Genomic DNA, 23,101 nt, shown 5'->3' with positions numbered 1-23,101 from the left:
GCACAATCCTGATCTTTCCATCGTCACATCCAGTTACACCATTACACCATATCGCCGAAATTGGCTAATATAAACCCCTTAGGTTTAGTGTCAGGAGAGGATAGGTAGGCAGGAGGAAGAACCTGAGCAGAAATGACTTGCTAGGGTTGGAACCTTGGTAATGGGCATTGGAATAAACTGCCGTACACTGTGCTGAACGGATTGAAATTTGTGTCCACTTTATATATACAAGGAAAATCCTGCGAAAGTAAGAAGTCTTTCGAATAACTATCTGCATGAATGGTGGGGGTACGCCGAATGTCTGGTAACAAAAATACTTTGTGGTCACCCTCCTTCCTTTTTCTCTTTGTGCCTCTCCAAGAGACTCCGCCAAAGATGCCACGAAGTCACTCCTACTTAAAGGATTTTTGATTTGCCTTAGACGATTGACCGCCCATAGAGTTTCCTCTTTTGATAAACCTTCGATCGCATATACAAAAAGCGGCCGAAGGTATCCTGGGTTCAGTGCACCGCCATTCGAGGTGTTCCAATCGCCTTCGATGAGATCTCGCATTTTGCTCATGGCTTGTATGGCTTCGGTTGATGCAAATGGAGGATCCCCAAGGGTGCGACCAAGCGCGACAACTTCAGCAAGGTATGCAGCCATGCAAACACCGGCAAGGGCAATGAGTTGGTCTGCTATCGTAGGACTCAAATTATCTCGAAGTTCGCCTGGTTGTAGCCGTAAAGGGCCCGGTCGAGCTTCCCATAGAGATGACATGTGTGTTTTTAGACCTTTGGAAATTTCGGTTACTTCTGCTTGGTCTGTTGGCGTAATTCGTGACCGGCGATAGTGGCTCAAATCAGCGACGCGATTCGAAATCTTCTGAAGTTCGAGGTAAAAGTCGAAGAGAGGAGCACTCACGGTATCGTACAAAACATTTGCCGCATTTTGGTCGTGTTCAAGTGGAGAGAGACTCGGAGGATGCATCACGTGGCGTTGAAGAAGACTTGACACTGGCTCCGGTAGAAGGCCAGGATTTCCCGCACGTTTAGTAGCCGTGTCAAGGAATTGTAACCAGGCGCCGATTCGCAAGGAAATAGGCGACCGATTATGAGTAAGTATCCAAGTTTCCAATCTTGTCACGAAGGGTCCATCCAATTCGCGTAAGGCAAGACTATCTTCGTTCGGGAGCGTGACCACAGATAGAGAAAGGAGGAAGAAAACGGCAAGGACGATATTGAAGTCAACAGTATCGTTGCGTGAAATCGATTCAAATTCAGTTGCAGCGGCTTGGTATAGTGACATGGCGTGTGACATGGGTAGACGATCTGCCTGGGCCCTATACAGAGCTTGTACAGCCAGAATAGATATAGCCACAGAAGTTTCTTGGAATCCCAACTGGGCGACATGGATTTTGATTCTTCTCCAGTTAAAAGAATCAAAAGGGCAGAGGATGGGAGATTCCACCTTTTCCATGAAGTAGGAATAGGAAGACTGGGTCGGGAGTTCCGTGGGTCCCAAGTCCATGGCCAATGTCAGAAGAATATGTTGCGAAGTAAGCTCGAAGCGAGAAGAGGACTCAGTGGCATTCTGATCCTCTGCTTGATAGAGATGATCGACTCTGTACTGGTCGTGTAGTGACGCATCGGTATTGAGGGATGCCAAAAGCGTTTGATCAAGCGGTAGTGCATCATGTGAGACTCGTGGAATCTCGGTAGCACTAGGACTGGGTTGGATTTCACCGGGGGAATGTTGCTCGGCAACCAAAATCTCGACGTTATCGGGTGATGTTCTTGCACTGGATTGAGGTTCCTCCAACCGCATTAATCCCGGCTTCGGATCCACATGCGCCCGAGATTGTCTCCGCATGGTCTGTGACCTGTAAACGCATGTTTTCTTCAGTCTGGTGCATTTTTGACAGCTAGGACGCTGCTCGTCACATTTGACCTTCCTAGATCTGCAGGTAAGGCATCCAGTGCGAACACGACCCTTATAGTAGGGATTCGCAAGAAAATTAATCCTCCCAGTTTGTGGACTGGAGATTGTGCCGGGCTCACATGCTGCGGTCGAATCCATGCTTCTGATGGGGATTGAGGCGCAAAGAAGTCGACATGAACGAATCCCTCTTCAAGCTAGCCGTATGTTCTTTTTTATCTTTTGGCTTAGGCATCTGCTGGCAGCTTGGGGGATCATTGTCGGGGGAGAAGATGGCCGGGGCAGGAGCTTCTCCAGACAGTTTAAGTTCATACCCCACTTTCCTAGATTTTGATTGGGCGGCCAGAACAGAAAATGGAACATGTAATACTTCTAACACTCGGCCATGGCCCAATTACGACGTACTCACAGACCACATGTAGCTTGAGTCTTCCATTGACAAACTACAGTCTCCTTTTAATCATTCATCGGCTTTCCATCGAGGTCTGCAATTATGTTCACTGCACTATGAAAAAGGTCCGTCGCTCAACACCTGGCTCTGCACAGTGGCAATTCCAGCCACTCAAGCCACCAGGAGGCAAAACTGGCTAGGCTGGACGGAGGAGGATAAAATCCGTCCATGTATTTTCAATTATCGCATCATGTCATCACAGACCAGGACTGTAGGCACCCGTGGCATTTCGCATGGGAGAGGGCATCTCGCGATGCTAGACACAGCAGGACATTAGTGCAATGTTCGTTCTCCACTCAATATACCGATCTCTGATGGAGATACCAAGAATCTCAACACTGCCGAATGCTGATGTTCCCATTGAAAATTGCGTAGGAAATCAAAGCAAAACGAATGCAACATCTAAAATCATAGCAGCATAATATATCCACACACGACGAGGAAAGGATGATTAGCATATCACCATCGAGAAACGAGAAACCCCCCGTAGTGCCTCCCAACCCCTGTAGCAACCTTGCTTTTCTTTTCCTCTGAAAGGTCTGCTCCTCTAAATTGAGTGAAACAGGATGTTGGATGTAGTTATCCGATGCTGTCTTCACCATAGGGCCCGTTTTCAGGATATTTAGATGGTATAATTTCTGTTGGCTGTCGTTGTCGCTTAGACAAACTACGTGTTAGGGTATGAATTGGCGAAGCTATGGGGTAGACCCGCGATGTCAATGCCTGCAGACCTGCCTTGCCTGAGCCATACAACATCTATCCTGGATCGATCGCTAAATCTGGGAGTTTGGATGATGCTATCTCACTTTCAACTTTAGCAGTTTTGGCGTGGCTTTGTGGTTGCTCGTCTTCACTGATAAACTATTGGATGTCACAGGTGACTTGGTGGCGCTACGGAAGAGCGAAATGGACTAGCATGTGGAAGATGTGTGAATGCTTCGGTTAGCTTTCTTGAGGGCATGAACTATGGCGTTGATCTTCTTCTTGCCTGTCTGGAAGATATTATCCGATGCTACCTTAAGTATTGTGACAAACCCTAACTTATAGTCGAAATAGTTTGATCGCTATTCAGAAAAAGCTCTTGTTACAACCCCTGAGGAAAATCAGCAACAAAAGTGCCACATGTGAAGCACCACGAGGAAGGAAAGTGACTTGGCAGATGTCATGTTGATTGATATAGAAGCCAGTCATGGAAAATTTATAGGACGGCTTGCGTTAAAAGAGGCCGCGTGCTGGGTCAACGTCGTACTGTAGCTGTCGACCATAGAGCAACCAAGAAGCAGATGGCAAAAGAAATTACCAGGAGATTGATGGTTAAGGAGATCTGTTGTTTTTGTATTTCATGAATAGATCGTTCATGGAAGGCGAACATGGTAAAATCACACCGTTCTGTGTGCCGAGAGATCGATCTCCTCCATAAAAAGCTTGTATAGAAGAGTTGTCCTGATCAAATTACACTAGTCTCTTACAAATACCCAGGTACTACTCTTGAGCGATGAATCACATAATAAAGAAGCGCGAAAGCAAACCGGTAAAATATGTCGCTGTAAGTTCCGCTCTGCCCGCGCCTACCTTTTTTCAGTACTACATTAACTGTGAAGTAGGAGATCGGAGGTACGCATGTAGGTATTGAGTGTGACCGAAAGATGAAACATTGGAGTGTTGCAAATAGTCGGTCGTTATGCGGCCATTTTATCCCGAACCGAGCTGCCCTTATCTATAAGCGACTATGAGGGGATATGCTTTATCTATAACCGACAGCTCTTTATCTCTATTTTTCGCCGGAATGCCATATCAGGAAATCAAACACAAGACCTAAGTGTTCATTTCTCCATTTAAATATCCTTGTTCTTGGCTAAATCCTTCAAGCTTACTTTGATCTGAAGTCACTGGACGATTATTTCGCAAGAATTCAGTGAGTATTTGCTGAGATCATTTTGGCTCAACTTGTATTTCCCCAGCAATGGTGTGAAACTAACTGTACTGCAACTGACAGAACCGATTACGAGGACCACCTGAATAACAGAAATCGGACACAATATTTCCGATACGCACTCCACCGGTACTGTTTCCTTATCTGAGTCGCTCTAATGAAATATCCCTACGCTCGTGAGCATCATATTGCTGAGTTAGCTGTCTTACGCGCCTCGATCCTCACAAACCGGGTTCAATCCACTGTCAGCGTAATCTCCAAGTATGATGACTCGCCAGTGACTATTGCCGACTTTGGAGCGCAGGCCCTTCTCATCAAGGCTCTTCATGATGCCTTCCCAGATGATAAATTCTTGGGCGAGGAAGATTCGGCTGTTTTGAGAGCCGAGGTAGCTCTCAGGAACAAGGTTTACGATCTTGTGTCATCGACTGTGGGAGTGAGTGATCCGCAGGCCTACGGTGCTTTGTTGCCAAAGCTAAGATCTGTGGAGGAGATGTTGGATTTAATTGACCTTGGTGGGCGTGGAACTGGGGGCGATAAGGGGCGTTTCTGGGTTATGGATCCCGTGGACGGCACTGCAGCATTCTTGAAAGGTCAACAATACGCCGTTTCTCTAGCTCTTATTGAGGACGGACGAGAAGTTGTTGGTGTTCTAGGTTGCCCAAATATTAGTGCCAAAATGACCAGACTTTCGGAGGAAAATGTCGAGAAAAATGGTCTTGGCATCATGCTCTCAGCCACCCGTGGTCAAGGATCGTCTATTCGGAAAATGACTTTGTATGGGCTCGAAGACGCTATTCCTTTGCATGACCTTGCGCCTTCCAGCTCTGAAAAGCTACATATCATCGACTGCGCCGCTGCCACAGACTGCCGCCACGATGTTGTCGCTTGCCTCGCTAATGTTTTCGGTACGATTTACCCCAATACAGAGATTTGGTCGTCCCATATTCGATACGCTGCTCTCATTATAGGTGGCGGTGATGTGCAGTTCTTCGTGCCGACAAGTCCAGCATGCCAGATACATATATGGGATCATACAGGCGCGCAGTTGATTTTCACTGAACTCGGAGGAAAGGTGACAGACCTGGATGGGAAAACTATGGACTTTGGGGCCGGGAGAGATCTAAGTCGAAATAAGGGACTGATTGCAGCAAGGGGAGAGATCCATAAGACTGTGCTTGACACGATGAAAAAAATATTGGAAGAAAGGAGAGAAGGAAAAGCTCAATTGGTGTAGCCCTGTTAGTGAGGAAATACACTGTATTCTCTCGTTGTTCTTTATCAAACACGCCCGCCATTTTGGCTATTGACTAGACTTGGTCCATCAATCTCCACCCGCCTCTGATGAGCTGAAATTCAATAAAGCCCAGTAGTTCTTCAAGCTCATGTTCAAAGCCTGCTAACGATGACTGCCTGTCTCCTGGACAATATTTCTTATAAACGTTCTCGCAAACAACTTCAAACTCATCTTCAGGCTCGGCAAAAAAACGGAGAAGTCCTGGGGAAATTGACCCAGAAAACCTATTGTCCTTGAAGTGACAGGTAATAAGAGACAGCTTCAGAAGAGCATCTTGGGATAGCTGATCCGAGACTCGCTTGACGTGCTCTTCTAATGATCGATTGCTTGCTAAATCCTCCACAGCCCTATTACCGAACCTCTTTGTTTGGAGCAATTGGCATGTGCATACAAGCGCTTCGAAATCGGGATGGAGACTCTTGCTAGCGAGTTCGCCATTAAACTCAGATGACCCGAGCCACCAGGCCTGTAGGCATTTTAAAGCGGCCTGCGCCGATCTTAGACGGCTCTGCTCAGCAGTTGGAGACTGCAGCGCTTAGTTTGCTGCGACAGACTTATGAATTAAATTTTAGCTTACCATCATTATAAATGTCTGAGGGCGAATTATTCCTCGTCGCTCGTGGGATACAGGGTAGAAATGAGAAACACGAATCATTATATATTTTCACATCCCTCCAGGAGGAATTGATATATCGTAATGTATGTGCTATGCTAGGCGCCCGCAGTGTTATATAGCGACACGCGGGCGAGACTTTGGGTCGCTATAATATCGTTTTAGGCAAGTACAAATATTTTAAGTTTTAGCAGGGCTTAGTGAACCCAGAAAGATTACACGCGCGCCACCGATTTTGGCTACGAATCGTATTTCACAAGAAACCTTGAAGCGAATAGAGTATAGTGTCCTTGATCATACCTTTTAGGTAGGTATTATTTGATCTGTGTTCTCTGGGGCAGAAATAGAAGTCACTATAGTTGTTAGAAGAATTAGATCTTGAGTGGTCGTAATCAGCGACACAAGATTTGACAGAGTTGACTGTCATTCTTGCGCATTTAAGTCGAATTTGATTTTTGTTTTGCTGCAATAGTGATTGCTATTTGCGCGCAAGGTACAATTTCAATGCTTTCCAGTAGCAGATTTTGTCTTCTCTTCTTTGCTTTTTCTGTTCCTCTCTGGTTGAGGGAGTATTGAAGGTCAAGGGGTACAAAAAACTACCTAATTCTTTTTTAGAAGGCAAATAATAAGCTCAAATTCTCGGTAACAAGTACACCACTGTCGGCAAGAGATAAACATCGCTTACAGATAAAGAGAGCGATTTATCTCGATACGGGTTCTTTATCCGAGCAGCATCCCCCACAGTTCTGTATTGTACCCACTTTTCCAAACAGGGGTCCAGCAAACAGCATTATTTCTAGGCGATTGTTTCCCAAGCATGAACATTGTGCCAAGTCCTTGCAAGCTTTTGTGTCGACATTCTCAGCTCCGACATATATTCTCACGACAAGACCAGCGCCTTCACGACTGGGAAGTAGCAAAATGAATACACTCAGAACGACACCCCAGTCGACCCGGATCGCCGGACATCGAGGCCACAGTGCTGGCGCGCCGGAGAACACCCTAGCCGCGTTCCGGAAGGCACGTGAATTTGGTGGCCAAGGAGTCACCTGCGAGACTGACCTCGCCTTGACTAGCGACGGCGAGTTGATCCTTATTCACGATGATACCGTGGATCGCACCACCAATGGCCAGGGTCTTGTTCAAAACATGACCTATGCGGAGATCGCTCAGCTCGATGCGGGTGCATGGTTCGACAAATCATTTGCTGGAGAACGAGTTCCCCAGCTCGCGGATGCCTTGCATCTTGCGCGCGAACTTGGCATCATATACCAGCTTGAGCTGAAAATCTACGACAAAGACGACGTGATATTTCCGAAGCTGAGGGCTCTGATTGACGAGCTCCAATGTGCCGACCTTCTACAATTCTCTTCCTTCGACTTCGTTCAGCTGCGGGCGGTCAAGAAGGCTATCCCAGAGGTCCCCACGGTGGGCATTTCGCATTCTCGATTGATTGACCCGGCTGCTCTGGCGCGAGAAGCAAAAGTGGACGCCATCAATATTGAGATACAACATTTCCCGAGTGGCGAAGCTCAACAACTCCACAAAGAGGGCTTTGCCGTTTTCCTGCATGTTCCACGCCCGGAGCCTTTGGAGAAACTCAAGTCTTATGGTGTGGATGTGGAAGCTCAGGTAGTCACTTGGATCCTAGAAGGCCAGATGGATCAAATTATTAGTGATGACGTCGCACAGATGGCCAGAATCATGAGGGTCGCTCGTGGGTAGATAGGATCTCTTCACATCAGTTCAAAATAAAGTACAAATTCCCTTTAGGTGTTCAAGCATAAGAATGAGAGACCTACAGCAAACCAGGTAGTAATAGGACTCCAATTGCGAATTAATAAAGTTGAAGTTTGTACAATAAGGCCAACTTCTGCAATTTGCTTCACATTCTATAGTCTCTTCAAACTTTTGCACACTCATCACTATATTGAGTTGATATCAACTTACGACCATAGGAGAATGTCCTTAAAATGACTTTCCCTAGTTGCAACCAGTATAACCACGTAATTAGGCTTTAGTCTTCGGAGGAGGATGTAGTCAAGCTCACGCACGAAGTGATTGCAACTATGATGCCAAAAGAGGCTAGATGATGGCCAGCTAATAGAGAGAATAAACGGGTTCCGGTAGCAGAGATAATGGAAAAAAAAAGCGCAAATAGGTCTCTAAAATACTCGAAGCGCCTTATGAAATAGGATGAATTTGACTAGTCAGCTCACAATCCCGTGCTAGTATTAACACCGTCAGCGACTCACCAGCAAATTGTGGAAGTCACATAAATTGAAATTTGAACCGTCGCGGGTTTCTTGTGGGATCTTGCAACATCTGGAATGTCGCCAGATTCGCTTGCTATTCGTGATCTTGCTCTGCACTTTGCTGCCAGGCTCAAGCAGTGGAGTAAATAGGGCTAGCCAGACTGGAAGCTCGTCGAAAATCGCCGAAGATTTCGCAGCTCAACGCCATTCATAAGTTTTCTAATATTGCTGCCATAGAAATCGAAAAAGTCGAACCCTGCAACTTCTAGCGGCATTGATGAAGCTATTCAGGAGGGCGCGGAAAATACTGATTCGGCTGAGCACTCGCTGCCTATGATTGAGATTGGAAGCTGGGCGCGTCCCTATAGAGATTGGAAACGCCGGTGGTACGAGGATGAATATGAGTATAGCAAATAAACATATAAATTAATAGCAATGGAGTAATACACTCGAGTTCTAGTCAAACCACACCCTAGCGAGAATGATTACTTTTTTTTAACGGGCCAAGATCGTGGCCTTCGGAGTCCGTTGACTATGAAACTAGAATAGCAGAAAGGTCGATAAGTGTTGACAAAATAACACAGACCAGACCTTTCCAACAGCTAATTGTGAATGGAATCAGGGTATGACAATCACTGGAATCAGCCACCTTCTTCCCATCTTTTTTCCCCAACACAAATGGATCCAATCTTTTTGGAATCAGGCTGATTCCAAGGACCATGAGGTAGGCCACATTGACCACTCCACTATCCTTTCAGGGCGCGCTTGAAACATACTGCGGAGCTCCTTGGTCGATAATTCAAACAGCTTTGTCTTCCGTAGCCTCGATCGCCGCAGTAAGATCCACAGGATTCTTAGAAAAGGCACGCGGGGTGATTTTCCGCTCAAAGAGGATATCCAATTCGGCAGTAGTGCGATCCTTGGTCTCCGGGATGCGGAAAAGGGCGAAGATGAGAGCAATGAAACACCAGCCGCCCCAGAAGAAGCCGGCCCTGGCAGACCAGTCCCAAGCGGTGGGATTGAGCATGTAAGAGTTCAGGACTGAGACGATGATGTTGGTGAGCGTGTACACCCAGCGCGCAAGCACGATCGACTTGCTGCGTAGGAGCGCCGACGGGATCTCCGAGCACAGCGTGTTGGTCAGTGGACCAATAGTACAGCTGTACAGGAAGGATGAGACGATCAGGATGGAGCCGATCGCCCACGAGTAACCAGAATCAGGTAGCATCGCTTGTGGGACGCCCAGAGCCCCGATGATGATCATGAGGGCAAACATCAGTATCAGACCGTCTATATAGATGGTTCGGCGACCAAAGAGAGGGAGAAGGACCCATTATAGAAGAGAATCAGCTTGCGTGTTACAAGAGGGTGAATTCGAGGGCTGTGGTGCTTTACTTACTGAAAAGAAGCTGCCGACTATGGCGACTGCGTAGCCGACAATAGCCATATTGAAGGATTGAGTAGTGGATAGGCCAGCTTGCTCGAGAAAGTACGTCGAGGATCCGCGGAGGGGATTTCCGCTGAAGATTTGGATGCAGTAGATGCCCATGACTATGAGGGTCCTGGTAAGGTTTACCTTCGAAAAGCAGGCGCGGTATGATGTTCTTCCATCCAAAGCCCGCTCGTGCTCAGTGGTGACTATCATTAGAGCAACATTCTTGTCAATGTCGAATTGAAGGTTCTTGGGGGATGTCAGGCGTTTGACAATCATTCGAGCTTCTTCCACACGGCCCTTACGCACAAGCCACCAGGGCGATTCTGGGGCGAAGTACACAATGGGTATCAAAATGACTGGCCAAACCCACCTACGTTCCTGTCAGAAAAGCAGGTGTCGGAGTATGGGAATGTCAGACGTACTGTACAGCAAAGGCAATGCGATAAGCCCATTCATCTTCTCGACTCAGGAGACCACGTAGGACGCCAATACATGTGATTTGACCAAAGAACTAAATTTTGTCAACCGAAGCAAACCTCGCGGTAGCAAATTGGGAGCCTTACCCAGCAGAGGTTGACATAATTAGTCAGGTAGGCCCGCAGACACATCGGTGTGATCTCGAGGGCGTAGATGACGGTGATGGTCTGGAAGAAGCCCAGGGGAATTCCTGAACCATGAGTTAGTATAGATTTGCATTCACGAGAAAATGGGAACCCTAACCAAATAGTATTTGGCCAATCAAAAGAACCACAAGTGACTTAGCAAAGAAAGTAATAAATACGAAAGCGATGGTGATTAGGAGACCCCACATCATGCTTGCGCGAAATCCATATCGCTCGCAGAAATAGCCTGCAAGGAGCAAGCCTGCGAGTTGACCAATAATGGAGCCATTGCTCAGTCCGGCCTGCCACGGTGCCGATATCTGATACTTGTCTCCCTTAACAAGATTTCCGAAAGCCTTCTGGAAGGCTGGTTGAGCGTAGAGAGTTCCAATCAGCTTCGTGTCGTAGCCTTCCATAATGACTGCGGTTGACATGACGATACTCCATATGACTCCTGTTGGATATAATCTGAGCGCCTGAAGGAATGTCAAGTTGTGCTCAAAAGCGTTGGCATCCTGAGCGTTGGCGAGATCCTCGATCTCCGCGCTAACAGGGTTCCCCGAGGACAGCGATTTTGCAAGGGTTTTGTTACCCATGATGTACCGAAGCTGATAATATCCCTAGGCCCTTGACGATGGATGAACTTGAAGGCTTCAGAGGGGAGCAGTAGTTGTCTGTTTCTTCTTGCCACAGCCCGGATGAAACGGTGACGGGGATGTACTAGAGCCAACGGAATGATATAAAAGCTTGACTCTCGAGCGACCTCTACATTTGTGGCTATTTCGTGGGGGACGGTCTCACTTATGGTGAGAACAACCGTCCACGTGGTGACCTTGAGGTCGGAGAAGCTTCAACTGGCGTCTCAGAGGGAGGACCGGGCAATGGCCGACTTGACAATGGTTTGTACCAGACGATGTCGGTGTTAGCCCACGTGCCGTTATCTCTAAGCGAGGGTCCGGGGATTCTCTTCTATCTTTAACCGACAAATTTAGGAAACTCAGCACCCATGCACGTTTTCTCGAAGCCGAATTGCCTAGTCCTTGCCCAGAGGCAACAGCACAGTATCATAGGGGCCTCGGTAGAGTAATTCTAGTTCACAGGAGCAAAACGGTTACGTAGAATTCTTCGTTGTTCCAGCTCTACTAACTGTGGCGCAAGCTGGGCTCTGATGGCAGGAGTACATTGGACTCTGATAACAATTCCGATATCGTGTCGCAGGATAGTAAGTGCTGCTGTCGTCAATGCCCCTGTGGTTGAGACGATTTTCTTGGTTAGAGCATGAACAGACAGATGCTAGACTTCTGTGGACCCACGGGCTGCCAATACCTGTAATTGTGGCCGTACCGACGAGGCTCTTATGATGTGGCGTTCGGAATAAGAATCAGTATTTTATGGGGGAATACCGAGTATGAGCAGTATTTCCAGGCGGTCCAAAGTGGCAGTTAAGTGTGGTGATTCGAGAGTTCATATAATTAGCATTAGCATCTAATAACCTAACCCATCAATTCTGCCCGAATCGGTGTGGTAAAACATGCCGGGTTCTCTAGGCAAAGTAACATTATCTCCCAGTGATGTTATCTCTAGCCGAGCACATTCCGGATAATTTCTATGTGGAGGCGAGGTTCAGCAACACGTGCACCATCCGATGGTCAACGGACAGGCAACTCGGTACCGTATGTCCAGTACAGTATCCATGGAATTGCCCCAACAGACTAAGTGGACGGACACTCATCCAATCGACCATCTCTCTGACGTATATCTGCCAGCCTGGCGACTATTGTCTATAGCAAAAGTGCGGGCCGTATCTCGGCAACACTCACGCTTAGAGATAAGTTCTTCTCGGCTCAAGATAACAGTGGCCGTCTGAATCTCCACGAGACTCGAGTATCATATTGAGTCGCTAACTAGCTTCTCGTTTTCCACTTTGGCAAGTATGACATTGGCCATTAAAAGCTAAAGTCATTCCTGATCACAAGACCATCTCTCTCTTAAAGATCCTCCGACAAGTCATGCCTGCCACTATCAATGGGATCGATGTGTGGCCCTGTCCTCTCAACGATAAGCACCTGCAATTTCCTTTGAAGGATGATGACGGAGGTAGTACACCCCATGGGAATGATGGGGGAGATCTACTATTGGAATCTTTGTCCAAGCCCACTTTCCATGTCACCGCCCCCAGTGGGTGGCTAAACGATCCCTGCGGCCCGGGATATGACCCAGCGACTGGGCTATACCATATTTTCTTCCAGTGGAATCCGCATGGCAACAATTGGGGCAACATGTCCTGGGGCCATGCCACTTCCTCCGACTTTGTCTCATGGAAGACAGATCCGCAGCCAGTTTTGGTGCCATCAACAGAATACGACCGCTGCGGTGTTTTCACTGGTTGTTTACAGGCAACCGACATACAAGGAAACTCCGGAGCCCTCACCGTCATCTACACCTCGGTGAAATGCCTTCCGATTCACTACACGCTTCCGTACATCATTGGAAGTGAGTCTCTGAGTCTGGCAGTCTCGAGTGATGGTGGCAAGACGTGGGAACGCCAGGCATGCAACCCGATCCTCCCAGGTCCACCCCAGGATCTCTCCGTAACAGGATGGAGAGATCCCAGCTTTGCAACCTGGATCCGAGGACAGCAGAGTGTTTCTGAAAACAAGCAGTCCGACCTATGTGGCCTTATTTCTGGTGGCATTGTTGCCCAAACACCAACCGTTTTTGTCTATACTGTCAACCCGGAGGACCTTCGACAATGGCAGTATGATGGCCCCTTGGTCGACGTCGGCCTCAACTTCCGTCCCTCACACTGGTCAGGCGATTTCGGCATCAACTGGGAAGTAGGTAATTTGATGACCTTAGCCAACGAATTTGGTGACTCCCGGGACTTTGTTGTCATGAAGGTTGAAGGAGGCCTACGCCCAAAAGCCTCCGGCAGGAATACCCGAGAAGCTCGTCAAAGGCGCCACCCCCGAGGGCAGCTTTGGATGTCCATTAAACCGTCTACACAAAGACGCACCAGGGAAGGCGCATTGGCAACTTATGCCTTTGCTGGAATATTTGACCATGGATGTTTCTATGCTGCCAACTCTTTCTGGGACCCGCAAACCTCCAAGCATATTTTATATGGATGGATCACGGAGGAAGATCTAAGTGACGATTCTCGCCATCGCCAGGGATGGAGTGGCATGGTCTCGCTGCCTCGAGCCGTGCGGTTAATCACATTGCGCAACGTTAAAAAGGCACGCACCTCATCATTGCGATCAATCACCTCAATTGAGATGATTGCCGACACATCAGAAGGAAATACATTCTCTATTTACACTTTGGGAATTAGTCCAGACAGGCGCCTTTCGCGTCTTCGACCTCGAGATAGAAAGGACCAACACCAGAGCCTACCGTTGCCTCTACCCCTCACTGCCTCCTCTGATCATCGCTTTCCCCTGACATCGGCTCGTTGGGAATTGCAGGCCGAGTTCGCGGTCGGTCAATCGTGTGAACGAGTGGGGATTGAAATTGCCCACAGTCCCAGTAAGTGCTACTCAGTGGCTCTAGCCTTCGTACTTGAATATCAATATTGACAACTCTAGGTTACACCCACTGCACGACTCTGGCTTGGGACCCGCGTAACGAACAATTCACCATCCACCGGCCCGTTGTACAAGATCCCGAAATAAACCATGCATACGAGTGTGCACCTCATACACTTTTCACCTTCGTAAACGAGCAAGGTGAGGAGATCGAAGAGACTCTACAAGTACATGCATTTTTCGACAAGAACGTACTAGAAGTCTTCGTAAACGAACGAAGCGTCATTTCTACTCGAATCTATCATACCGGGGACCGTTGTTTTGGGATAAGGTTTTTCGCGGAATCGATTGACAAGTGCTCTCAAGAACAGCTGGCAGTGCTTCTCCAGGCCGATACCTGGGATAGACTTGGAGAGAACTAGTGGTACAAATAACACATCTATCCCTTTGTATAACTTATTTTTTTTTAAAAAAAACCAAGGTTTAACTAGTAGAGAAATGTTGAGCTGCACATTGTGAATAGATTCAGGATAACGGCAGTATCTCATAAGGTATACTTAAAAAGAGGACTCTTCTCCTCCATATTACGGAGCTGATCTTGAGTATACCTCTCCTCAATCTCAGACGTAGACATCCGATCTTTCGTTTTGTTCGCGCTCCAGAGGCAGAATTCCAAGGTTAAACAAGCCATAATCCCGGCAGCAGCGAACGCAAGTGAAGTGCCATAGCCAGTGGGGTATCGCGGCTTCTCATCAGCTCTGTAGATGTAACTCCCAATAATTCCACCTGCATTACCAACACAAATGAGATACCCAATGGCCACGGCGCGCTTGTGAGGATTTGTAATGTTGCAGACATTCCAAGCGTTGACACCAGGAAGGATAGGATACATCCCGAAGCACGCGAGACAAATGCCAAAATAGCAGAGTGCTATGTTATTCTCTATGTCAGCAGCCTTGGAGAATAATATTGCGAATGCGACGATAAGTGACAACTGGGGTGCCACGATGAAAGGCATTCTCCACGAGAAGCGATCAGCAAACACAGAGAACCCGTAAGCCGACACAGCACCGACGGTGTATGGAGGGATAGTCAGGAGCTGGGCGTTGGCTGATTCGTATCCCATGGACTTGATAATCTCAGGCATGCTGAACTTGAGTGCATAGTTGGGAACGGCATTGGACCAGTTGGCGAGGATGAGAAGGTATATTTTCCAATCGCCGAGGACGCTGAAGATGATCCGTTTGTTGAAGCCCTCGTGGTGACCACCGTGGCTGTTAGAGGCTATTTGACGTACTTCAAGGAATCGAATCTCATCTGGAGTAAGCCAGCCTGGAGATAACGATGGTGAGTCTAGAAGGAGCAAATAGCAAGCGACGGCCATCGCAATGGTTGCAATGCCCTCTATGATGAATATCTGGAATGGATGTTATTCGTCGAAATCAAGAAGATGAAGAAATAAACAAACCCAGCGCCAGCCTTCGTAGCCGGCCATGCCATCCATTTTGGCGATCGCAAATGCCAGAAGACCTGAGAAGGCGCCCCCAGAAGCCGCAGATGTGTAAAGAATAGCGATCCGGGTCTGTGTCTCATTCGGAAGATACCATTTCGAAATCACGAGCACGGCGCCGGGAAGAAAGCCTGCTCTGGATAGTTGTCAACACTAAAAAGAATCACCATATAATGTGCCTGGGAGGCAGTACTCAAATAGGCCCAATAGGAAACGAATCACGACTAGACCGGCAAAGTTTTGAACAAAGCCTGTACATAGCATGATCACACCCCAGCAGAAAATCAGAAATCCCAAATAGCGCGACGGTCTCTTGAGTCGGTTCAAGATTATATTGCTTGGCACCTCTTCAACCAAGTCAGAGGATATTAATGGGTTTCGCGCAGGCGAGTCTTACGTACCAGCAAGGACATAAGGTACGAAAAAAATGGACAAGGCGATGTTGTACTGTATTCCATCCATGTGTAGACTTGGAAGAAGACCCTCGATCTTTGCTTTTCCTGCTGAAATTAAGTAGGTGCGGCGGATCGGGTTTGCAATTGGACATACCAATGTTCGTCTTGTCGATATATGCCATCAAGTACAAGAGAACAAACATGGGGACAAGCCTCATCTGGATTGAGACTCAGTCATTATTTTTGGTAGCTCAATGAAGCGAGATCGGAGTAATACACACATCAACCTACACGCACTCTGTCAGTAAACCTTCCATATACTGCATGTAATTGAACTCACTTTTCTGAGAACACGCTTCTTAGCTTCGTTTGAAAAGTTCGACAGGAATTCTGCATCGTCGGCATTTATTCCCTGGCCCGGTTGGTGCTCCAGGTGCATGACTGCAGCGTCTTTGTCCGTCATGTTGAAGGGTTTGGATGAAAGAAGAGATGAGAGCGATATCGACAGAAGGATTTGAGATCATCTTATAAATTCCCAGTCAGGCTGAGACCCTTTGGCGACCCCCCGAGGTAGGTATAGTTTTTTTCCCCTAGAGAACGGAAATTGGGGTGCGCTAGTTGAGCCTTGGCAACCCCGGATTCTTGCCGTCCAGAGTCCGCTTTTCCGTGAAATCCAATCCTAGCATTGAGCTTAAAAAATGGGGCGGCCATCCACTAACTTTCACCGATTCTGCTTGATCTCATGGAACTGTGGGGAAATATGTTGGGGAAACGGAATTCGGATCAGGAAATGGGAGGAAAGCCTTCGGACAAGGGTCAGCCTTTTCTTGCGAGAGCACCATTACACCTATACATACCGATGAGTCAAGAGTCTGCCAATCACTGAACAGAAAGCTGTCCGGCATATTTGGGATGATGCCACCGTGAAGCATAGCTTCTGGATCAGACCCGAACATATCCGAATTCTGTAAGAATGGAAAGCCAATATCTGTATTGGTGTTGGCTTCGCGGCCATGAAGCCCACCTTGACGTGGATTCGGCGGATTTTCCGTCATAAATCGACATCTTTGTGCCTCGGATCTCAATTCGTCTAGTATGACACTATATCGTTGATTTTGCGATAGACCAGTGGATGCTCGCTTGAGATGGCCACGGCATTTCTCTGCGAGATCAAAGATCTTTCCAAGAGACTGATCGTCAATTTCATCAGTGGATCGTGTTGCTCGTTGAATTTCCCAAACATAAACCACTGCCAATGCGCAGAAGATCACATAGTGAGTCCACCAGAAGGAATGAAACAGCGTACTATCTCCCGCTATTCTGTTTATAATTTCTAAACTTGCTTTAGTGGCAAAGATGCATTCGATGACATTCTCTGATGCTGCTTCGCTCAAAAGGAAGGGTCGATTGGCGTGTATGAGGGCATGAGAATATGCGAGCTGCAAGGCAATAGCCTGGCGGCGGAAACTGGGCATCAATGTTGATGGTTTCACAGTCCCCAAGTGTGGTGGCAGGCTTGCACGCCATTCGTGCAATTCGCGGCCCAACCGATGGGCAGCTGCTAAGCGATCTTGGTTGGACAGGTCGCCGACTGAGTATACTTCTCGTGACACCTTCCCAATTATTCGTGCAATCCTACAATTGGATCAGCGGGGTAAGGTCTTCATAGGGCAGGGGATATGTACTTAGCATGGAATATGAGAGCATCGATATAACAGTCGGCCGGGTCATCTGATATAGAAGGTCCCTGTGGTGTCATGTCCTCATCATTTACATTATCTGGAAAATCCTGATCGATATCATCATCTTGGTAAAGTCGAGGCCGGCCAAATACAACACTTAGATATCTGTCGATGATATATGCCGCCCAAAAGGTGCGCTTATAGCACTCTGAAGTGATGTAATTTTGTCGCCTGCTCGTAAAAGGGAAATCTCGCTTCTCATCCCTTCTCCTGTGCATGCCCAGCGAGAGAGTAATATGAAACGCATTACCGAATGTATACCAGCCTTTGTTCATGCGAGATGTCTGAAGAAGATAGAGGACTTGAATCAGTCGTGCCTGTGCTGATTCAAGACGTGGGAACCCCATCTCCGCATCGGACAATCTCATACCAGCGCAAAACAACTGATCACTTCGTTGCAAAACAAGTGACTCATTCTCTTTTGACATTTCCCCGTTCACCCTTACCCTTTCGCTGCGCAGGGTAGCGATGGCCATAATGGTAAGTAGAATCGCAGTTCTGGAATTACCAAGCGACCGAGCAATGGGCCTTCGTTCTTGGCAATCTTTCAAGAACACCTCCATCCAGCCTTCAACAGTCTGTCGATGAAACATGCGGTATGTTACAACACACGTCTCGAAATAGAACTGCAGCAGCTTTCTCGCCGTTAGAATATCTGGAATGAAGTCGTATGACGTGCCATTTTCGACGTGAAAAGGTCGGTCTCCGGCCGATGTGAGGAGCTGATTTCGCTCCGCGTCGTTTGAATCATAGGATGCGGACCCTTCCTTCTGGAACAGCTTTTTCCACGCTCGGTGTAGAAAGTTCAATCCGGAGGTAGAGTCAAAATATTGACCCTCGATTTCGATTTCAGGCGAGGTGCGATAATCCACTTGTGAATCCGAGACCTCATGAGAGACAGGGGCTGGTTGTTGCCAGATGGAGGTTTCTTGTGACTGGTCACTTCTTGACCTGTCTTGGTGTTCATTGATCGTGGTTGAAGGTGGTGGAGTCGGTGGCCGCCCTCGGCCATATTTCGCATCATATGCGCAACTGATCTTTTTCTTGGCACAATTGCTACATGGAAGTGTGCCATCGCATCGTATCTTTTTCTTTTTGCAGATGTCACAAGCCCTGCTGACCTTAGGATCTTTCCGACGGTTCTCATCGTCCGCTTCTTCATTGGTCGTGTCCAGGGAGTGCTTGGCTGGAGATACCCTCGGAGACAAAGAGGCCATGGTCCGAGTGATCTGCATGACATGTAGCATGGAAAAGTAAAGAGAGCTGTGGGCTGAACGGAAAAGTCGGATTCAAATAAAGGTGAAGGTGAATTGCGGGGAAACTGGCAAGAATACCCGAGAATCCGGGGCCGCCCTATGTCACAGCTCGACTTTCGCCTCCAGCCTACATAGCCGCATAGAATGTAGTTTAGCGGTATCATAACCTGTAGCGACTACTAGTGCACTGTCTCCTTCGTACAATTTCGAAGAAAACGCCAGTCTTTAAACAAACATATTATTGACAAATATCGTGGTTTGATTCAACTATGTACACCCAATCAAGTTATTGCGTATCCGGAGTCCACTTGAATCTTCCATCATAGGACCACCTTACTGAGTGACGCGGCATTGATTGCAGCGTGAATCTCTTGCTCTGCACCAGGCTCAAGGGGTAAAAGAGGGGGGCGAACAGTGGCGTGAGTCAGGATACCCCGAGCAACAAGAGCATGTTTAAGTGCGACAGTGCCCTCCATGTGTGATCCACGGTGATAGACGCTCTTGGTGATAGGCAATAGCCGATCATGGATTTCCCGTGCCTTCTTATAGTCCTTGGCCTTGCCAGCCTCAATAAGCTGGATGAGAGGCTCGGGAGCGATGTTGCCGTAGCCAACCAGGAAACCGTCGACGTCAAATGAAGTGTGCAAAAGGTACTCGTCGTGGCAAGAGAGGATTTGCAGGTCAGGTCGTTGAGTCCGGATAACGGGGATTTCTGTGTCCCATCGACGCATGTTACGCACGCCGTTCTTCATAGCAAAGCAGCCAGGCTGGGCGGCAATATCCAGCATGGTCTCCAAGTTGTAGGTAGCCTTTGTGTTGTCGGGGTATTGAAATAGGATCAATGGTAGGCCGGAGACTTCATATACGCGGCGGTACCGATCTTGCGGAGCACCGGGCTGGTATCCGAAGCGCAGCCAGCCATGAGACGGGTAGAGCAGTCCAGCAGCTGCGCCGGCTTCTTTAGCTCGCTTGGCCTCGAGAGCAGCAACTTCGGTGCCTTCGCTGGTAATACCGGCGATAATCGGGACTCTGTTATCAACAGACCTCACGAAAGCTTTGATGACTAAGATTTGCTCCTCGGTGGTGAGGAATGTGCCCTCGCCAGCATGACCGAGCACCACGAGGCCCTTCACTCCATTGATGCCACCGAGCCAGGAGCCAAGACGCTGGATAGCTTCATAGTCAACTGCGCCATTTGGAGTGAAAGGGGTGACCGGAGCCGGTGTCAAACCACGCATATCAAATCCGACCATATTGACGATAAGAGCGAAGCCCAAGTGAATATTGAGAAAGATGTTGTGTTGTTATTTTGCCCAGCATCTTCGCGAAAATGGCCTCTTTTATCTCTGTCGATAGCTTTTGCTTGTTGTCTTGGCCTGAGTAGAAGTTCATAGGAAGTCCGAGTCAATCGCCGGATTCCCGGAAATATGTGGGTCACGCACAACATAACGCGGATTCCGTTGACTTTGGATCACGGATTAGAGAGACCTCTGTCATCATCCTGTTAGGCACATAGGTTATGACCAGGATTGCGACCTTGTGACCCGGAATCTATACGCGCCCTTACAGCGCCCAGATCTCATGTACGATTGGTTGAAATGGGAGATGATTTCTAATATTGACTCATATACAGATCAGTCTTTTGAAGGATATACCGGCTATTTTGTCAGGATTGACAGCGAACTGGGGAGTATCAATGACAATGCGACCTATGTCATGATAATAGCTAAGATGCTAGTAAATAGTCCACACCGAGGAAATACCTAGGAGATTAAACAGAAACGACATTTATTTTCCGTAATTGCGGAATTCGGAATTACGAGTGAGGATAGCGTAGGTTGAGTTCGCTATTATCCCTTGTTCAAGGGCCTAGTTCATCTATGCTATGGACAGACTAACCATCTTGCATTGCTAGCACGGGTTATCCTTCGTTTCTGTATACTAGTGAAAAGAAGTGACTTACATCGAACTTTCCCAACATAGCTTTGACATCGTCCTCCAGACTGAGATGTGTGGAGTTGCATGCATCGTTTTCCTCAGGCTGGCCAATCCAACTCGCAACGATGTTCGTGCTGAGTATAGGACGTATCGCGTGGATTCCACCGTCACCCATGATGATTGTAAATCCTCGTAGTTGCTGGCCGTTGAGGTTGATTGTTACTTGCCCTCCTGGGAGCCGATACCCAAACGTGATGTTCGGGGTTTCCACATCCGCACTTATTAGATCAATGCCAGTGATATAAGTCTTTGTTCCTTCGTCTAGAATAGACACGGACAAGCCAGCAAGGTTTTGCAATACAACGCCTTGCGTAATCAAAATATGCTCTTTCCCGCACTTGCTACACCCTTTCCCTTGTCCGGGATATCTATCACAGCGAATCTCAGCAGACGCTCCCTTCCAGGCGAATTCACCAAGCAAGTTGATTTGAAGGTTAGTTTGAAAGCCCCTAACCATTGAACACCTTTGTTCTAACCATCGGTTTTGTCTCCACTGTCGACGCAGGGCCCAGAGGTGAAGATGTGGTTGATCAATCCTTGCTGTAGAGCGGTACTTTGCACGCCAGTTTTTTCTTTTGCAATCTAGGGGTCCATCTGCTAGGCAGAATAGGAAGCCACGGTCGCTATTTATTCGAAATCTCGTCTTCCAGAATGATTGCAGTTCAAAGACAGGGGCCATCGCCCGAGACGCAGACCGAAGGCGGAGGAAATCGACAGTAGAAAGATAACCCGAGATTTCAAGTCGGATCTCCATCGCAAGCAAGCCGAAACAATCAGCCCCAATACTCACACTGATTCTAGCGCTCGTCGGTCTGCCTTGTACTTTCGAAAGAGCTTTCGTGGCGTCTGCGATACCCCGGATAACAGGTCGTTTCAAATACCATGGACCCTGCTCATATTCCGTGCCATTGTTGTCATCTACAGTGTGTGATAAATAAGTACCTGTCAATATTTTAAAACTCCTGGTAATAGGAAACTCACTGTGGAACATCGAATTTGGCTCGTTGGGTATATCCCTGCAGACTTCGAAAAGAGTATCTAAATTGACCTCCTCATTTGCAAAATGCTTGGTCAAGAGAGGCCAACAATGTTCATGAACAAAGACAGCCTTAGCTGGCTTGCTCTGAGACATAACAAACCAAGGGCCAAACGTCTTAACATTACGGCGCCTATTGTACCACATTTCATCGAACCAGTCGAATTCAGTTACACAAACATCCGACAATTGGGCCCCATCTGGAGTTAAGTATACTATGATCGTTCAATTAGTTGGACCATCTATACATCCCTCATCGACTGTCATCTTACATGCTTAATACCTTGCTAGGCAAGGGTAATCATTGGTGATGCTCCATGCACACGATATGCATTGTAAGGACATGCTGTGGTAGATTTGACCACGAGGATTATGATTTGAATATCGGAGACAGTAGGATGTATTCAGATTGAAAAAGTTGTAATCCTCTATATGAAACTTAAGGTCTAGGTATGCCACGTAATCGTGACAAGTACTCCGTGTAATGGATGTCATTTCCCACCCAATCTTTTCACTTAGGGAAGTCTCTTTGGTACAGGGAAACCGGACCCTACAGTGGTGTAACAAAAGTATTTGACGTCGGGTACTTCGGTTGGGACCCACTTTTCTAATACTGCTTGGCAGAAACATCCGAAATTCAGTTCAATCTAATAGCTAGTATGCCATTGCTTATACTTAATATCATTAGCTACCCTATATAGCATAGACTCTGCTATATGCTTATATATGTTAATATCTAGGCCTTCCTATGCTTCCTATGTAGCTTTTAGCCATAGACCTAACGTGGATTCGTTGTTCGTTAGGCGGTATAAAAGGCGGTCAGAGCTAAAAAGTTGGATCCAGAAGTTACCGGAGGTCAAATACTTTTGTTACACCACTGTATCTACGCCCATTAAGCCTAATTAGGCTAGCGGCAGTAATTGTATTTCCAATGCATTAATCGGTAAAATCAATCATCCCATATTTCGATTGTTCTATTCTCTAATTCTCCGATTCTTCGATTCTTCATTTGTTCTACTACTCTATTGTTCTATTGCTCTATTACTATATTGTTCTATTATTCTATTATTTTTGAACAGCCTCCTTCCTCAACCGCAGTGCCCATTTATTCACCCACCATTTCCTCACTGATA

At 47.4% G+C, this 23,101-nt stretch overlaps 9 protein-coding genes across 9 annotated transcripts; 3 read left to right on the top strand and 6 right to left on the bottom strand.

Annotated features, from left to right (window-relative positions):
* Positions 1–41: 41 nt before the first annotated feature.
* N7446_007025 (uncharacterized protein) lies at positions 42–1,852 on the bottom strand (the record flags this gene model as incomplete). Its single annotated transcript, XM_058515771.1, has 2 exons — positions 42–64; positions 397–1,852. The coding sequence occupies 2 exons, from the start codon at positions 1,850–1,852 to the stop codon at positions 42–44; spliced, it is 1,479 nt and encodes a 492-aa protein (XP_058372949.1).
* A 2,607-nt stretch (positions 1,853–4,459) lies between these two features.
* N7446_007024 (inositol monophosphatase family protein) lies at positions 4,460–5,539 on the top strand (the record flags this gene model as incomplete). The annotated part of the gene is made up of 1 exon (XM_058515770.1): positions 4,460–5,539. One exon carries the CDS (start codon positions 4,460–4,462, stop codon positions 5,537–5,539), a length of 1,080 nt encoding a protein of 359 aa, XP_058372948.1.
* Positions 5,540–7,133: 1,594 nt separating this feature from the next.
* On the top strand, positions 7,134–7,937 carry N7446_007023 (glycerophosphodiester phosphodiesterase; the record flags this gene model as incomplete). The annotated part of the gene is made up of 1 exon (XM_058515769.1): positions 7,134–7,937. The coding sequence occupies one exon, from the start codon at positions 7,134–7,136 to the stop codon at positions 7,935–7,937; it is 804 nt and encodes a 267-aa protein (XP_058372947.1).
* A 1,329-nt stretch (positions 7,938–9,266) lies between these two features.
* On the bottom strand, positions 9,267–11,100 carry N7446_007022 (uncharacterized protein; the record flags this gene model as incomplete). Its single annotated transcript, XM_058515768.1, has 5 exons — positions 9,267–9,757; positions 9,863–10,272; positions 10,325–10,413; positions 10,466–10,569; positions 10,623–11,100. The coding sequence occupies 5 exons, from the start codon at positions 11,098–11,100 to the stop codon at positions 9,267–9,269; spliced, it is 1,572 nt and encodes a 523-aa protein (XP_058372946.1).
* Positions 11,101–12,513: 1,413 nt separating this feature from the next.
* Positions 12,514–14,453, top strand: N7446_007021 (glycoside hydrolase family 32 protein; the record flags this gene model as incomplete). Its single annotated transcript, XM_058515767.1, has 2 exons — positions 12,514–14,032; positions 14,092–14,453. 2 exons carry the CDS (start codon positions 12,514–12,516, stop codon positions 14,451–14,453), a joined length of 1,881 nt encoding a protein of 626 aa, XP_058372945.1.
* Positions 14,454–14,575: 122 nt separating this feature from the next.
* Positions 14,576–16,399, bottom strand: N7446_007020 (putative MFS transporter; the record flags this gene model as incomplete). Its single annotated transcript, XM_058515766.1, has 7 exons — positions 14,576–15,448; positions 15,500–15,677; positions 15,735–15,888; positions 15,943–16,041; positions 16,091–16,154; positions 16,218–16,223; positions 16,277–16,399. 7 exons carry the CDS (start codon positions 16,397–16,399, stop codon positions 14,576–14,578), a joined length of 1,497 nt encoding a protein of 498 aa, XP_058372944.1.
* A 277-nt stretch (positions 16,400–16,676) lies between these two features.
* Positions 16,677–18,913, bottom strand: N7446_007019 (Zn(II)2Cys6 transcription factor; the record flags this gene model as incomplete). The annotated part of the gene is made up of 3 exons (XM_058515765.1): positions 16,677–16,739; positions 16,794–17,571; positions 17,622–18,913. The coding sequence occupies 3 exons, from the start codon at positions 18,911–18,913 to the stop codon at positions 16,677–16,679; spliced, it is 2,133 nt and encodes a 710-aa protein (XP_058372943.1).
* A 341-nt stretch (positions 18,914–19,254) lies between these two features.
* Positions 19,255–20,187, bottom strand: N7446_007018 (dihydrodipicolinate synthase family protein; the record flags this gene model as incomplete). The annotated part of the gene is made up of 1 exon (XM_058515764.1): positions 19,255–20,187. The coding sequence occupies one exon, from the start codon at positions 20,185–20,187 to the stop codon at positions 19,255–19,257; it is 933 nt and encodes a 310-aa protein (XP_058372942.1).
* Positions 20,188–20,812: 625 nt separating this feature from the next.
* N7446_007017 (uncharacterized protein) lies at positions 20,813–21,389 on the bottom strand (the record flags this gene model as incomplete). The annotated part of the gene is made up of 2 exons (XM_058515763.1): positions 20,813–20,845; positions 20,898–21,389. The coding sequence occupies 2 exons, from the start codon at positions 21,387–21,389 to the stop codon at positions 20,813–20,815; spliced, it is 525 nt and encodes a 174-aa protein (XP_058372941.1).
* Between the last annotated feature and the right edge of the window lie 1,712 nt (positions 21,390–23,101).

Source organism: Penicillium canescens (genome assembly GCF_028828765.1).
Source record: "Penicillium canescens strain IBT 15451 chromosome Unknown utg000004l_segment0_segment0, whole genome shotgun sequence".
NCBI classification, from domain to species: Eukaryota; Fungi; Ascomycota; class Eurotiomycetes; order Eurotiales; family Aspergillaceae; genus Penicillium; species Penicillium canescens.
This window is presented reverse-complemented; position numbering and strand designations above follow the sequence as displayed.